The sequence below is a fragment of the Sycon ciliatum genome, chromosome 6, assembly GCF_964019385.1.
Source record: "Sycon ciliatum chromosome 6, ocSycCili1.1, whole genome shotgun sequence".
NCBI classification, from domain to species: domain Eukaryota; kingdom Metazoa; phylum Porifera; class Calcarea; order Leucosolenida; family Sycettidae; genus Sycon; species Sycon ciliatum.
In genome coordinates, this window is record NC_088648.1 from 22,348,636 (window position 1) to 22,364,083 (window position 15,448).

General features: G+C 48.4%; 2 protein-coding genes across 3 annotated transcripts in view; one reads left to right on the plus strand and one right to left on the minus strand.

Annotated features, from left to right (window-relative positions):
- The window catches only part of LOC135819707 (uncharacterized), a 33,122-nt gene extending 30,912 nt beyond the window's left edge, over positions 1-2,210 (plus strand). For both annotated transcript variants that reach the window (XM_065332961.1, XM_065332962.1), the window contains one exon: positions 835-2,210. In XM_065332961.1, coding sequence (XP_065189033.1) covers positions 835-1,184 — 350 coding nt within the window. In that variant the 3' untranslated portion in view covers positions 1,185-2,210. The remainder of the gene's footprint in view (positions 1-834) is intronic.
- A 1,864-nt stretch (positions 2,211-4,074) lies between these two features.
- Positions 4,075-11,625, minus strand: LOC135819708 (eukaryotic translation initiation factor 3 subunit J-like). The gene is made up of 10 exons (XM_065332963.1): positions 11,340-11,625; positions 11,163-11,254; positions 10,217-10,244; positions 9,234-9,325; positions 9,057-9,097; positions 8,144-8,190; positions 7,252-7,334; positions 6,743-6,800; positions 5,804-5,877; positions 4,075-4,998 (listed from the first exon to the last, which is right to left on the minus strand). The coding sequence occupies exons 1-10, from the start codon at positions 11,365-11,367 to the stop codon at positions 4,870-4,872; spliced, it is 672 nt and encodes a 223-aa protein (XP_065189035.1). The 5' UTR covers positions 11,368-11,625; the 3' UTR covers positions 4,075-4,869.
- Positions 11,626-15,448: the final 3,823 nt, after the last annotated feature.

Below are 15,448 nucleotides of genomic sequence, written 5' to 3' on the forward strand. Positions count from 1 at the left end.
TATGTGTGTGTGTGTGTGTGTGTGTGTGTGTGTGTGTGTGTGTGTGTGTGTGTGTGTGTGTGTGTGTGTGTGTGTGTGTGTGTGTGTGTGTGTGTGTGTGTGTGTGTGTGTGTGTGTGTGTGTGTGTGTGTGTGTGTGTGTGTGTGTGTGTGTGTGTGTGTGTGTGTGTGTGTGTGTGTGTGTGTGTGTGTGTGTGTGTGTGTGTGTGTGTGTGTGTGTGTGTGTGTGTGTGTGTGTGTGTGTGTGTGTGTGTGTGTGTGTGTGTGTGTGTGTGTGTGTGTGTGTGTGTGTGTGTGTGTGTGTGTGTGTGTGTGTGTGTGTGTGTGTGTGTGTGTGTGTGTGTGTGTGTGTGTGTGTGTGTGTGTGTGTGTGTGTGTGTGTGTGTGTGTGTGTGTGTGTGTGTGTGTGTGTGTGTGTGTGTGTGTGTGTGTGTGTGTGTGCATGTGTGTGTGCATGTGTGTGTGTGTGGGGGGGGGGGGGGGCGTAATAGGTACGAATTGATTCTGTTGCACAACACCATGTCAACTTCATTCAGCTAGGTTGATCTTGATATTGGGTAGATGTACTGCAGGTTGCTTGTGGACCAGGCATGGCATGGGATGTACAGATGACGGAAACACTGTAAATGCTGTACATCCCGCTTAGATCCCATCCTACATGGACCGTGGCGAACACAGCTCTCCAGTAGGTCATGCAGAGCGTCCATTGTCCTCCTGGAAGGTGTGCCATGTAGAACAACCGCCTGGGCAGGCGGAACGTGAAACAACGTGGATCTCGCTGACAAGCTACCCATTTCAGTCGCCTTGGTACCGTTCTGTACTGTGCTTGCTGCAGGTGATATCAGCGCTGGACCTGATCCATGGACTCATGTCGACTTCCGGCGCCTACACTCCAAGCTTGTCAAGTCCATGGAGCCGGAACTGGCCCGCCTCTACTGCCTGCAAGAGGGACTGGTCTCGTGGGATTTCTCCAGAATGCTGCAGACCAACGAGATGGGCAAGGGCAGGATCTGCCACAACGTGCGACTGCTGGAACACGTGGCGATCGGAGGACGCAAGAACTATGAAGCCTTCTTCGCAGTCCTGGAGGAACTTGGTCCGAACTTCCTGTCGCTAAAGACAGAATTTGAAGACCATCTGCGGAGCATCAAGGGAGAAGAGGAAGTCACGGCCGCATTGAACTGAGAACGCCAAGCAGGCTGCATCGTAATGCTGCACTTGAAAGTCTCCGGTTGTGCTGCCAGATACTGGCCAATAGAGAGCGTTGGGGATAGATGACGGAAAGGTGTGTGTTCCCGGAGTACATGCAGTAGGATTGCTAGGTCGGCAGTGCACTCAGTGTGCACTCAGTGTGCACTCAGTGTGCACTCAGTGTGCGCTCAGTGCACTCAGTGTGCACTCAGTGTGCGCTGAATTGTCACGGAGCAGCGGAGTACATGAGAGCGTGATGCTGCTGAACAGGCACTAGTGCACCCGCGAAGTCGAGGTTGTCTCAAGGCTTGCATCGATGAGGTGCTTGGCGGCCGCGGTTGCCTACTTCGTTGTTTGACACAGTTCGACTTCTTGCGCACGAGTATAGCAGGTGCACAAAGATCAGGACTTGAACCTTCTGGCTACACGCATAATAATTGTTATACACACACACAACATACACAACACAGACGAAAGGCTGTGTTGCTGTAACTTTCAGTTTCACGCAAATTGTTTATGGTTATGCATGCACCTTAGCCCTTTGTTTTACCAGGTTTTTTTAGTTAGTTGTAGCTCGTCCTGGAGAGGAGGACGACTTGAGACTTTGCATGTCCGCGCCAAGGTACGATGATGCCGGGTGCATACCACTAGACTATCAGGTTCTGTTACGTAGAGATCGGAAATATAATAATAGTCTTTGCGAAGGAATTTGTCCGTGGCGGAACAGTGTGCATTATCTGTGTAAACTATGGCATAAAATGCGTGCGTGTGCATGTATAGCCCAGCCGATGATGATCATGTACTTTAGCCATGCAACGGTATATTCATTTTTTAAATTACATCAGTTGAACATAGCCAAAGATGCATACACGTTTGCCTACACGTAGACATGTATGTGCTGACTGCATCATATTCGGTGTATATACAATCATGTACTTACCGTTATAATGATTATGATGCTGTACGGCAGTAGTGCACATCAGGGAGTAGATATTTTACTACTCCCTGGCAGTACGTCTACGTGCAAGTTCGTTTGTTTTGTGCACCAGAAAAAATGGTGGACGCGACTAGAATGGCAGTGGGACAATATTTTGGGACACTACATATGTAAACTGTTCGAGATTGCCGGTAGTGGTTCTCACGGACGGTATGGCTGGACCAAGCATATGAACGTGGTAGTCTAGAAAAAGTCAAGTTCGCATGCATCCACCCAATTAACAGTTACTAGGCATGGGCGGGTAATGCTAGTTATTTGCTGCGATAATGCTAAAGGCAATGCTCATAATATGAAGATATAATGCCACTTATAATGCTCACACTGCTCCATAATGCCAGTTTGAAAGTTGGAAAAGTCGATTTAAGAAGGCCGTCTTGGATCAAGGCCAAAGCGTAGAAGAAGAAAAACTTAAAGCAGTGAGCATGTTGTCTGAAACAATCCACTGAGAAGGTTGATTTGCAACGTCAAGTCTCCGGACGAAGCAGGACGGGTTCAGATGCACGATTTTCGGAACTGGACCTAGCTAGCCAGCTTCATGCATGACACCGTTGTCGACCGGCAACTATGCTTGTAATGCCAATTTTGCATCCGAAATGTGTGTGTTAAAATGCCAGCATTATGCCACCTGGAAAAAAGGGACTATATTAAAATAATGCCAGCCATAATGCTAGCATTACCCGCCCATGCTTACAATAAAACACATCCAGTCCAGAAAACACTTCACATTAGTTATCAAACTGTTTCGTTCCCTTCTCTTGGTATTATTTTCAATACACGTATCTATCAACACTCGGTCGAAGGCTGGAGATTGGCACCCAGCAGGCTAGCACTCAGCAGCCAAAGGTGGGACCATGCATCAGGGATAGGGGCGGATACAGAGATCTCTACAGCAGGGGACGCCAGTTTAGCCAAAACTGAATACTAGTAGCTGATGAATGTACGTGCATAATAATTAATTATGGTTTCCAGTAGTACAATTGCGAAATTTAAGGGGTTCCCAGGGATTCCCCCCCCCCCCCCTTCTGCGGGATCTGCCCCTGGCTCTTTTCTGCAACATTCCGCGAGATTTTCTGAATTCTGCGGACACTACTAGATTCTGCGGAAATTCTGCAGTCTGTGGAATCGCGGAATTGACGGGGGACAGGGAAACACGTACGAGAGGGTATGGAGGAAAACTGGACAGACGAAACTCCAACAGTGACCAACACCCACCCCAGAAGCATTACAAACCAAGGACCTTACGCAAGCGACAGAGGCCGAGCCAAGGAGAGCATTGTAATTCAGCCACAGAACAGGTGGTGATAAGGATGGTGTGAAGGTATCCTGGCAACTGTTTGGAAACAGTGCCCACGTTCAAATTATTATTTACAACAATCTGAGTCCGCTCAACCTACCACAGAGCGATGTCACCGGTTGGTTTGGCAACATTGACCAATGACCCACTGGGTCGGGTGCAAGAGAAGCAAGCTCTCTCTCTCTCTCTCTCTCTCTCTCTCTCTCTCTCTCTCTCTCTCTCTCTCTCTCTCTCTCTCTCTCTCTCTCTCTCTCTCTCTCTCACACACACACACACACACACACACACACACACACACACACACCATGTATACGCCCGTCGCAACAGAAGCATGCAAATCTGCAAATGCACAGGATGTGCACAAACAGATTTTCTCTTATCGCAACGATAGCGGATCTGAATGAAACAGATCAGAGCTAGCGCTAGATAACTGTCTAATCCACACAACCTGCGAAGCCATGTGAATCGACCTCCGATGCACACCTGGTCTACACCACACGGAGCACATCAGAAAAGGACGGGCGAGACAGCTACCTATGCACACCCTACACTTACACACAGACACACACACAGACACAGCTACCAAGGAAACCTTCTACAGTTTTAGGAGCTATATACAGGATGCGGCTGGTAAATGCACGCCATAGCGGGCAAGAGTGTACCATGTTATCTTGTGAGAGCAGGTAACACAACCAATTAGATCTGAAATAGCAGCATAGCAGAAGCAGCAGCAAACAATGGCTGCAGCCTACAAAAGACCAAGAAAAGATTAAAGTAATTGAGCAGTAAAAAAAAAGAGAGCAGAAAAGCAAAGAGATAGGATAGAAAAAAAGAATAGCGTTATCTTTCGTGGAGAGATAGCTCAAAACGCCCGAGGTGCATCTAACCAACAAAAGCACACAGCAGTTGCGATGCGAGGCGTGATGCCAGAATAGATGCAGCAGCAGCAGCGGTGGTGTAAGAGCCTGGTGCGACCGCTGTGCTAGCTCGACATGGGCGAGGGGGGGGGGGGGTAGGGTTGTCAAGCAGCGGAGGGCGAGCAGTCATGCAGCGCCCCAAGGGAATCCAGCCGGAGATCAGGTCTTGTTGAAAGCGTAGGCAGCTTGCCTTGCCAAGCAGGACGGACGCTAACACCCATAGCGTGGGGCTCTGGCAGCGCGGTACAAGGCTAACTGGCGACGGCGGCACAAGCGAAATCAAAACACTTTATCGAATAGGTCACTCAAGCAATGCTCCCACCACCCGCAAAACTCTCCGACCTGGCGTCGGCGGGGGCGACACAAACATGTTCATACTAAGCCGCACTCGAGCACAACACAGCCACTCAAACGGACCCACCAACAACACACACAGACGCACGCGCTGGCCATAACTCAGCTCGGATGTCTTCACATGAAGTCCATGTCGTCGTCGTAGCCACCCCCATCACCGCCACCGGTCAAGTCAAACTCATCACGCTTCGCTCCCTTGCTCAGGTTCAACTTCTTTCCCTTTTTCTTCGCGGGCCCCTTCTTGTCCTGCAGCGAGACACATAGTCATAGGCAGAGAAGAACACTTGAGAAATTATACTCATACAGAGCACCAGTACTACTGTAAGCATAGGGCAGACCATGGCAACATGTACCACCAGACACTGTGTATTCAGCATGTGAAGTCAACACACACTCTTCCAAGATCTGTTCCAGACGTTGAGTTTTTTCACAGACAATTTTTTTTATCAAGTTTCATCACACGACACGCTGGAGCAAAGTGCATGCGCCCTCTGCGGAGTGCTGTGGAACGCGCATCCCTAGATCAAGCGGAATCCTGTCATATCAGGACAGTTTCCTCTGCACCGAGGGCTTCAGGTTAGGGCAGAGTTTTTATCAAGTTTCATCACACGACACGCTGGAGCAAAGTGCATGCGCACTCTGCGGAGTGCTGTGGAACGCGCATCCCTAGATCAAGCGGAATCCTGTCATATCAGGACAGTTTCCTCTGCACCGAGGGCTTCAGGTTAGGGCAGGAAATTTACTGTACCAAGCTTTGAATGAAGGTGGTGGAGATAGTTGGTTGGTATGCCCACTGCCCGGATTTAATAGGAGAAAAACCCGCCTGACCAAATCGACGCAAGACCGGCGAAAGCAGTACTTGATTGGTCCGGCCATGGCACAGCCGTCCATACCTGGTGCCTGATAAAGCACCCGTTGGCGGCCTAACAGATGGTCCGGCTATGGCCAGACCAATGGGACCGGTTCTGCCGCCCTGCAATGCACACCCATACTATACAGGCACACCCATAATACACAGGCACACAGGACTTTGCAGCACATAAGAACTGACCTTCACGAGCTTGTTTTTCTCCTGTGCAACGGCCGTCAGTGTGGCCGCGAGCCGACGGCAATCCTCGGGATCCACTGTGACAACAAGCACATACACAGATGCACAGACACACATGCACACACGCGCGCGTGCACACACAGGTGAAAGCAGAGGTGGTGAGCAAGGCTGCAGAAACAGATAACACGTGGCGTGTAGCACAACAGGATAGCGGGGAGGGTGCACAGTGGCAATCAAAGTCCGGTCTCCTTTTTAAATTGTCAAGACCAGATTCTACAGGAGCGTCTAAGTACAGAAAGACATGAACACTGCACAACTTGTATCCACTCTCAGAGAAGAGAGAGAGAGAGAGAGAGAGAGAGAGAGAGAGAGAGAGAGAAACCTTTTCAATACACATTCCGGCTGCCTATCACACTGCTCCAGGCAATAACACAGTGCAGGGCTGTTAGGGCTCTACAAGAATGGCGAATCAGAATACTCTAATTTCAGAAATTTTCGGTGCTCAATATTTTCGGTATGAGGGCAACAGGCCAGGTTAGGTGAACAGAAATTTTCGGTACAGTCTAGCAGTTCCCTATTGGATTATGTGTGTTAGTGTTTGTTCGGTGTATTGAAATTTTAGGTGTGAAACAGACGCACCGAAAGTACCGAAAATAAAAGTACACCGAAAATTTGTGAAATTACAGTACATAGTCAATGGAGGTGTGGCGAGGAAGGTTGCATCACGCAGCGCCATCACCATGGATGGAGTGGGCACTCGCTGCACCTTCTCCAGGAATCTTATCAACACACCAGACCGAGTTCGTCAGACACTCAAACGGTGGACCAGCTGAGGCGCACATGTGCACAACAGCTACTTGAACATCTGCAGGTGCAAGGCGCAGGCTGGAAAACAAACTGGCATAAGAAAAAAACACGGCTTGCTTGGAAACAGGGACTTACTTGATACAGTTGCATGGCGTACCAAGTTCTCCAGCAGTGTGAAATAGCCAGCTTCTCCCTAGATACAAGAACACACACACACGGAATGAGTAAGCGAGTGAAAGTCAGAAAGGAGCCACGGCAGCCTCGGCAGCAGGATGTCCATATTTCCACACAAGAGGAAACAGTTCAAAAAAGCAAGAATAGATGGCCACAGACAGACAGCACACCATTGGACGCCCATCGCCGGAGGCGATGATAGCGATGCTACAGCAGAAGCCATAGCAGCTTGTGCTGGGATTGCACCATTCAACAGCTTGCAAGGCTGAAGAATTGACCGCCACTATTCAGCCTGGTCTACACCACACAGCTATGAAGTGGTTTTTCTGGCCAGTGAATCCCTAGACAGCACACACACACACACACACACACACACACACACACACACACACACACACACACACACACACATGCATGCACAAATGCATGCGAACACCGATGAACACAAAAGACGGAGCTAGCTGGCTTACTGAGAATTTGGAGACCTGATCTGCCAGCGTCTTTCCTAGCTCGGCAAACTCTTCAGTGGTCTGAGGAATAGTATTCGTGGCCTCTGTGAAACACAACAGCAAGACAGAGACAGGCACAAAACGTCAAACAAAGAGAACGCTTCAGCACACGTCCCTCAACATAAGAATGCTACCTCACACGAACACACAGGAAATGTATAGTTGTTTGTGTGCTTGTGTGCATTGGCAAGTGAAACCCTAAGAACGCAAACATGCGTACGTTGCATGCATACATGAACTGGTCATGCTTTGGGGCAGGCGTGGCCGTGTTGGTGCGATGCGAGCGCACCACTCCTGGGGCCGGACTCCACAAGCCACTACTATGGGTGTACAGTGGTCGTGGTGGTAGTGGCAAGTGAAATCAGACCCCTGGATTTCACTTGCCACTACTATGGGTGTACAGTGGTGGTGGCAACTGAAATCCAACCCCTAGATTTCCGTGCTGGAGTGCAACACCGATTCTAGCGGTCGCTACTAGTATTTCGTAGTGTTACATGAACGTACTGGGTGTTTGCAATGTGAGCACGCGGAGCTGGGGTCGGGTTTCAGTTGCCACAACTGTTGTTATTTTTAATTTTTTAACTGAATACCACAGAACCATCAGATGCAAAGTACAATGGATATGTAGAACAGGCCCGGCTAAGCCACGGCCGGCCCAAATGTTTGGCCACCGACGTGTGTTTACTGCTGAGGAGGTTATGTGTACAGAGTGTATACCTTCCATTATCATTATACAAAGAAGGAAAGGCTAGGATGTGACCCCCGACTAATCAAAGGCTGCTTCCGCCGGTCGTGTACACGTACGCGGTAGCAGATTCCAGAAATACACAGTAACTGTTGGTGCATTACTCACCGCCGAACAAATCCTGAGCGTGACCAAGGTCGGCCTGTTTCTGAAGCCTACGCACACGCGCACACACACACACACATTACAAAGAAGAGAGAGAGACACACACACATTACAAAGAAGAGAGAGAGACACACACACAGAGAGAGAGAGAGAGAGAGAGAGAGAGAGAGAGAGAGAGAGAGAGAGAGAGAGAGAGACACAGAGAGAGACAGAGAGAAGATATTCATGCTGGGTCTTCGCAGAGTGCAGATTTGAACCGAAGATGACAGAATTTCGATCTTTCAGGCGGCAACGGGAGCTTACTGTACCGTTCGCACAGGAACACCATCCACCGTCCACAGTACAGAAACAACCATGAACAACACAGGCTAGCTCCAGGAACGTGTATCGTAAGTACACCAATGTGAGCTTCTCCTGCAACAAAACGCCTGTCCATACTTTCCGGTCAGGCTTCAGTGGTGGTTGTATTTCCAAAGGGGGGGGGGGGGGGGGCTCTAGAATGTAAATAAAGGTAATTTATGAGGGAAGTAGCCAGCACTATGCCCTACCAAGCAACACTCAGTTATGCTGAGCAAGCACCGGTTGCTTGCATTTATCCTATCAAGCTACTGTCCACCTAGAACACTACGTTCCACAGATGGTCAAGGTCAGTTCGGACAACACTCCTGCCTACTACCCAGGTCACATCTAACTTTCGTAACCTGTTCCCTGTGCTGCAAAGGTTTGGAGCCAAACTTCCACAGAAACTCCGTATTTGCTGCTACATCTCTGGAACTGAAAGGCAAGTTCAGTCACTCAACCCTCTTGGTACTGGACGCAGAAAGCTCAACAACAGAATACACGCACACACACACACACACACACACGCACGCACGCACGCACACACACGCACACACACACAGAGTTAAAGCCTTACATGAGCCTCTTTAGCTTCTCTTCCATCTCCGTCAGTGTAGCCTAAAAACACAGACACACGCATGCACAGAAACAAGAACATAATGCTACAGCCCACAAGAGAGAGAAAAAAACAAGGAAAGTCTCACGAGACAAAGGTACGCGCGCAAGCCAAACGCTTTCAGCAATAGAAACTCACGGAGTCGTCATCCTCTCCTTTCCGTCTCGCAGCTTTCTTCTCCTCGATCCTTTCACTCTTTGACTTCTTTGGCTTGCTGGATGCACTCGAACCTAAACACAGCATCAATACGAGAACACAAAAGTTCAACAGGGCGTTAAGCTAAGGTACGGCAACACAGGCCCCTCCACACAGGTCACGATAATCACAAAAAGGAGCACCCACAGACACAGGCTTTTGAGCATGCAGCCACCCACACAGATGCAAACACCAACACACATACATTCATGAACACCCTACTTCACGCAACAACGAAAATGTATTAAAAAAAGACAAAAAAAAGAGAGAAGAAAACCAGGTAAGTACCCCCACACACACACATGTGTGAAGCAAGCATGTGTAAGCATGTAACGAAATCTCGCGCATTTAAGGACATAGTTCAACTCGGATGGTGAGCCAATTAAATTATGGTGGAAAAGGAGAAAGACAAAATGTTTAGTGCCATTTTGTCGCACTCGCTGACTGTATAAGATCTGGTTACGTTGGTGGACAGTTAGTCATAACTCGTAACATTTTGTCTTTCTCCTTTTTCGCCATAATTTAAGGACATGTTCTTATTTAGGAATATAAGAGCACTCTCGCTTATAAGAACATGCACTTATAAGTGAATGAAAATCATATAACCACACGAGGTTCATCATGGTTCCATTGTACTGGCATTAACCAATATTATGCGTACTTGCACATGTACATGTCAATGCGATGTTTGTCTCTCGCATATAAGACCATGGTCTTATAATCGAACGAAAATGTACTGGTGTGAAAGGACACAAAACAGCGACTTTTCAATTACTTCAAAGAAGTATAAGACCATGCATGGTCTTATATGCGAGAAATTACGGTATGCATACAGACACAAACAGACACACACACAGACACACACACGCACACATGCTTGAACGAGTACGGAGAAAAAGAACTATGGATGTGTTTTTTTAACTCACCATTGCCGGTTGCAGCGCTAGCTTGATCCTGTTTGATACGGCATATGCAATGCAGGATGGGAAAAAAAAACATGACCAAGAAGAAACAAACTTGTAGTATGAACTATCAAAGCAATGGGGCAACAAAGTCAGAGGCCTCCCTACTCTCTTTCCCCTATCCCTCCCCATCTCTCTCTCCTGGCACCCACCCACCCCAGGGGCGTCGGTAGGTATTTTGGGGTGGTACGGTCAGCCATCTAAGACTGACATGTGCATGCTCGAGGTGGAGGGGGCCTCTGATGAACATGTATGTGTGTTGAATATGTGGAGCCTACAATCAGGGTATGTTATTGCTTCGCAGGGTACCTGGGGCAAATAGTGTCCGATGCCCATGCACCCACACCATGCACAGCCACACACACACACGCACACACACACGCACACACACACACACACACACACATGTGCGTGCACAGAGTGGCTGATGATTGGTGTGGGCAATGGTTGGGTTGGAATGATGAAACGCTTTGGACACTGAAACACTAAGCATGCACGTCATTACACAGTGCCACTGAGAGGATAATAATTATCTCGTGCACTTCGCCACCCAATGCATTCATTACTAATCCTATGATCCAACGTGTGCTATTGTCAGTTTTATTATTTTAAATATTGCAACAATTATTTGTGCTGACAAGACGAGGCAAGATAATAGTTTTCAGACAACTCTTGGAACAGCGGTAATGCCTGATGGGCGCCTCATGCAGTACCACCAGTCAAAGCCAACCAACATACTCCACAGAGGACAAAGCCACGGAAGATGAGAATAGAATACAAAGTGATATGGGCAATCTCTAAGGCTACAGGCACATGCACGGCACGTGAACACTGACAATCAGGGAAAAGAACAAAGATCCGAAAGGCCATGCCATGAAAACAGCCCAGACAAGATGGAAAGAAGTCTTACCTCAACAGGAATTACTAGATTTTCATCCTCTCCTACCCATTTGTCACCATTGGGCTTCGCAAATCCAGCGTCAGGATCAAAATCGTCAGCGTCTGGTAGGGAACATGAAACAAAATTCTACGTTCGATGCATTCAGGGAACAAACTGGACGTCGCATTGTTATGTGGCCTTCCTTACCCCAAGCGAAGTCGTCGGAATCCGCCATTGTTAGTCTTAGAGAAACGTACTCGCGTAAAACTACAAAGGATGCTCGCGGCACAGAACCCAACACTACTTCGCCAAAAACTAACACTGACTTGTACAACTGAGTTCAATGATGTGAACAAAAAAAGCACGACTTCACGATCTCGCCAGCTAGCTAGCTAGCTACGTACAACAGACCGGGCTTCTTGCAAAAAATCTCAAATCGTGTCAGCTAGCTCAGATCAGAATTTTCACTTCTACACTTTTTTACTTCACAACTGTTACTTTTACACTGCTTGTTCATGTGATAGTACTCGCGACACAAAACAGAAAAAGACAGAAAACTAAAACTCCCTACCCTGGCTTTTTATCAGCTCCAGCTCAGCACACGTACACCAGCACTGCGTACCCGGGTACCCGGGCCGTGCACGGCTAGCTGAACGCGCGCTTGGCCCAGCGCACTGACGTCATGACTCTGGACTCGCGCGCGCGATCGCCGATCGGCGATCGCCGATACACGTCGATAGGGTAGCTAGCTAGCTGCAGCATAGCCATACTGATCGCACCTGTCCTAGAATCTACCAGGCCAGGTACCTGTACGAGGACTACAAAACCGATCCCAGGGCGCTGTACGAGTACGAGTGGATCTAGGAGGCGGCGCGGGTGCGGATTTTCTGGCCTGGTTACAAGTGGCCCACGCAAGACTACATGACTGTATGTAATTAAATGTTTAGTATTATTATAGCTGAGCGTGCACACCCTGCAATCAGGCTACTGTATACGTGGCTTCAAGTATCAGTTAGTAAAAGCAGTTCCCTCAGCTAGTCATCAAGGATCGTGATCCTATCCCTCCTCCTCCACGGCGCCGGCCGGCGACATACGCATACAGACTCAGTACTACATGACGTCATGTACATGTATGTGTGGGTTACATCTGCTTACTTTCTTGTTACATCATCATGATTCATGTAGATCTACAGTGTAGCATTGTACTAAAACCCCTCCGCGACACTGCTCAAGTTTAAACACAGTGTGTCTTCCGCCTTGTACTGTAACATGCTGTCCATCGTTCAGCAGGATGTAAAAAAATAGGACGTGGTAGGTCATCTACGTGCGGTGCTGCACTACTACCAACAGCGTCCTACGCTGTTGGGTTGAACCACGCAGTGATTGGCCGCCAATATCGGGCTCCTGAACATTAGTCATGAGGCCAAAACAAAAAAATAGGCTTGTTTCGGGTCGACAACCCCTCAAAAAGGAGACTCGGTCGGCCGAATGAAACTTTTTTGGATAATTTTTTTTTGGTTCCTCAATCATTGTGGAGACATGGTTAGCATTTTACCGTCCACGCTATTTTAGACGGTCAGCCAGTAGGCCCAGTACCGTTTATGTGTGTGTAGACATCGTTAGCATTTCACTGTTCGCGCTTAGGGTCCGGCGGATTCTGCGGGCAGAAAAATTGGCAGAATTCGGTACTTTTTCTGGTAAGTTTCATGCATGTTTGGTATGTGGATAAAGAAATGGAGCAGAGCTCGAGGAATTGCCCGCCATAAGGTTTGTATGGTTCTGCTAATTTCAATGCTCTTCGAGCAGAATCTGCCACCTTTTCGAGCAGAATCCGCCGGTCCCTATTCGCGCTTAATCCAACGGAACTCGTGCCCAACACCCAAAATACCGTCCGTTTGGTAGCTACCCTTTCGACGATAGAAAGCTCTGTTTAGCGGGAGAACGAAACGGCAAGATTTCAAATAGCCTTACGTCACAAGTCGATGGTTGTGTCAGAAACCGAAATGCTAACCAGTGTCTTGAAAACACACACAAAACGGTACAGACCGATGTACAGTCGAAGTTAGCGTGAACGGTAAAATGCTAACCATGTCTACTCTGTACCCATGTCCGGAAGGTTTTCACCTGGCAGCTCTCTCTCTCTCTCTCTCTCTCTCTCTCCCTCCCTCCCTCCCTCCCTCCCTCCCTCCCTCTCTCTCTCTCTCTCTCTCTCTCTCTCTCTCCCTCCCTCCCTCCCTCCCTCCCTCCCTCCCTCCCTCCCTCCCTCCTCTCTCTCTCTCTCTCTCTCTCTCTCTCTCTCTCTCTCTCTCTCTCTCTCTCTCTCTCTCTCTCTCTCTCTCTCTCTCTCTCTCTCTCTCTCTCTCTCTCTCTCTCTCTTACCGTTTTTTGTGTGTGTAGACATGGTTAGCATTTCACCGTTCGCGCTAAATCCAACGGAACTCGTGCTCAACACCCAAAATACCGTCCGGTTGGTACCGTTTCGACGATAGAAAGTTCTGTTTAGAGGGCGAACGAAACACTAAGATTCCAACTAGGGTTACGTCACAAGTCGATGGTTGTTCGAGCAAGGTATGTGAATACAGTGATAGAGAAAGAGTGAGAGAGAGAGAGAGAGAGAGAGAGAGAGAGAGAGAGAGAGAGAGAGAGAGAGAGAGAGAGAGAGAGAGAGAGAGAGAGAGAGAGAGAGAGAGAGCTGCCAGGTCAGCTGCGAGGTCCCTGACCTGGCAGCTCTCTCGGCTCTCATCAGTATTATTACTATTAGTCCCAAGATACCAGCCGCAGGGAGTCGGATGAGGCATCATTGAAGGGGAGATCTCAAATGCAAAACTCCGAATTCTCATTACCAATGGTCTGTGCACCCGCACACGATGCCAGGGTTATTATTAGGGCTCAAACGGTCACGGTTTTACCCCCAACGGTTAACTGCTAACCTAACGGTCCGTTTAACGGTTATAACCTATAAGCCACGGCAATCCTGCGGACTCTTTTTTAACCGTATATTTGGCTATACTTATTCAAAAAATGTACCCTATTCAGTACAACGCACACATGTATATTCTCTTGCATGTTCATTCATACAGACTCTCACACGAAGAGACCAGATATGACCGAGTTGACAGCCCAGAAATTGCGTACGCGTGCGACAGCCTGCGAAAGTGCATACAGTCAAATCTGCCGTTAGCGACCTCTGCTGTAGGCGACCATCTACCGTTAGCGACCGATTTTCCGTGCACCGACGGTTTCACATACAAACTGATCTGTCCAGAGCGACCATCTGCTGTGCGCGACCAGCGACCGCGATTTCATGCACGGTGGCTGCATTCAAATCTGCTGTAAGCGACCGCGACCCAGGTTCAGTAAGGGGTCGTCCGTAATTATCGAACTTTTTTCACGAAACGAAATAATTTCGTTATGGGGTGGGAGGGGGTTGACCAATTTCGTTTCAGAAAAGTTCGATACATGTACACGTGTACATGGCCATATGAGCAATGACACTCTTGCGACTTTTGTTGTATATGCATGTATATGTCAACAATTTTTACGTTCTGAGGGGGAGGGAGGGAGGGAGGGGTTGGGTCTAAACTAAAATAATTCGTTTGGTGAAAAAAGTTCGATATTTACGGACGGCCCCTAAGGTGCTAAACTGTACTTGCCAGTGCGCTGTCAACTGCAAAGTGTGAAAATGCGCTGTCTTGCAAGTGCGATCGACTGGCGCCTGGCCTGTACTGAGGCTGTGCTGTAGCTCTCAAGTCCAGGCAGTGTCGATCTACTGCCATGTCGCATACGCGTACTATACGGGTATGGTCGTCGTTGAATATCCAATAAAAATGATATTAAAAATCACATTATCCTCGTCGATTTGAGTACAATCATGGAAGCATATACCTGGTATGCCGGATTTACCATACATCTGCCGTAAGAGACCATCTGCCGTAAGCGACCGCTTTTTTTTGCACCAAGGGGCGGTCGCTTACGACAGATTTGACTGTACTTTGCAACGACCTGATACTTGAAAAATTGACTGAAAAGTTACTGCGTAGCCGTTATCTTTATCGGTTACTAGTAACCGTTAATTCTTCGTAACCGGTCTGCAACCGGTTAATCGGACTAACCGTTTGAGCCCTAGTTAATGGGGCTGTTAAGTGTGACGTCACGGCTCCTTCGATACGCATAGCAACGGAGAGCACTGGGGACAAACAAAAGTCGCGTCCTCTGGATGGAACCAGATGTGAAGGGCAACAGCATCTAAATGACTGGATAGACCGCAGTTTTTCTTTGCTTTTTCTTCAAGCGATTGTTGTCGCTCCTTACTCCTT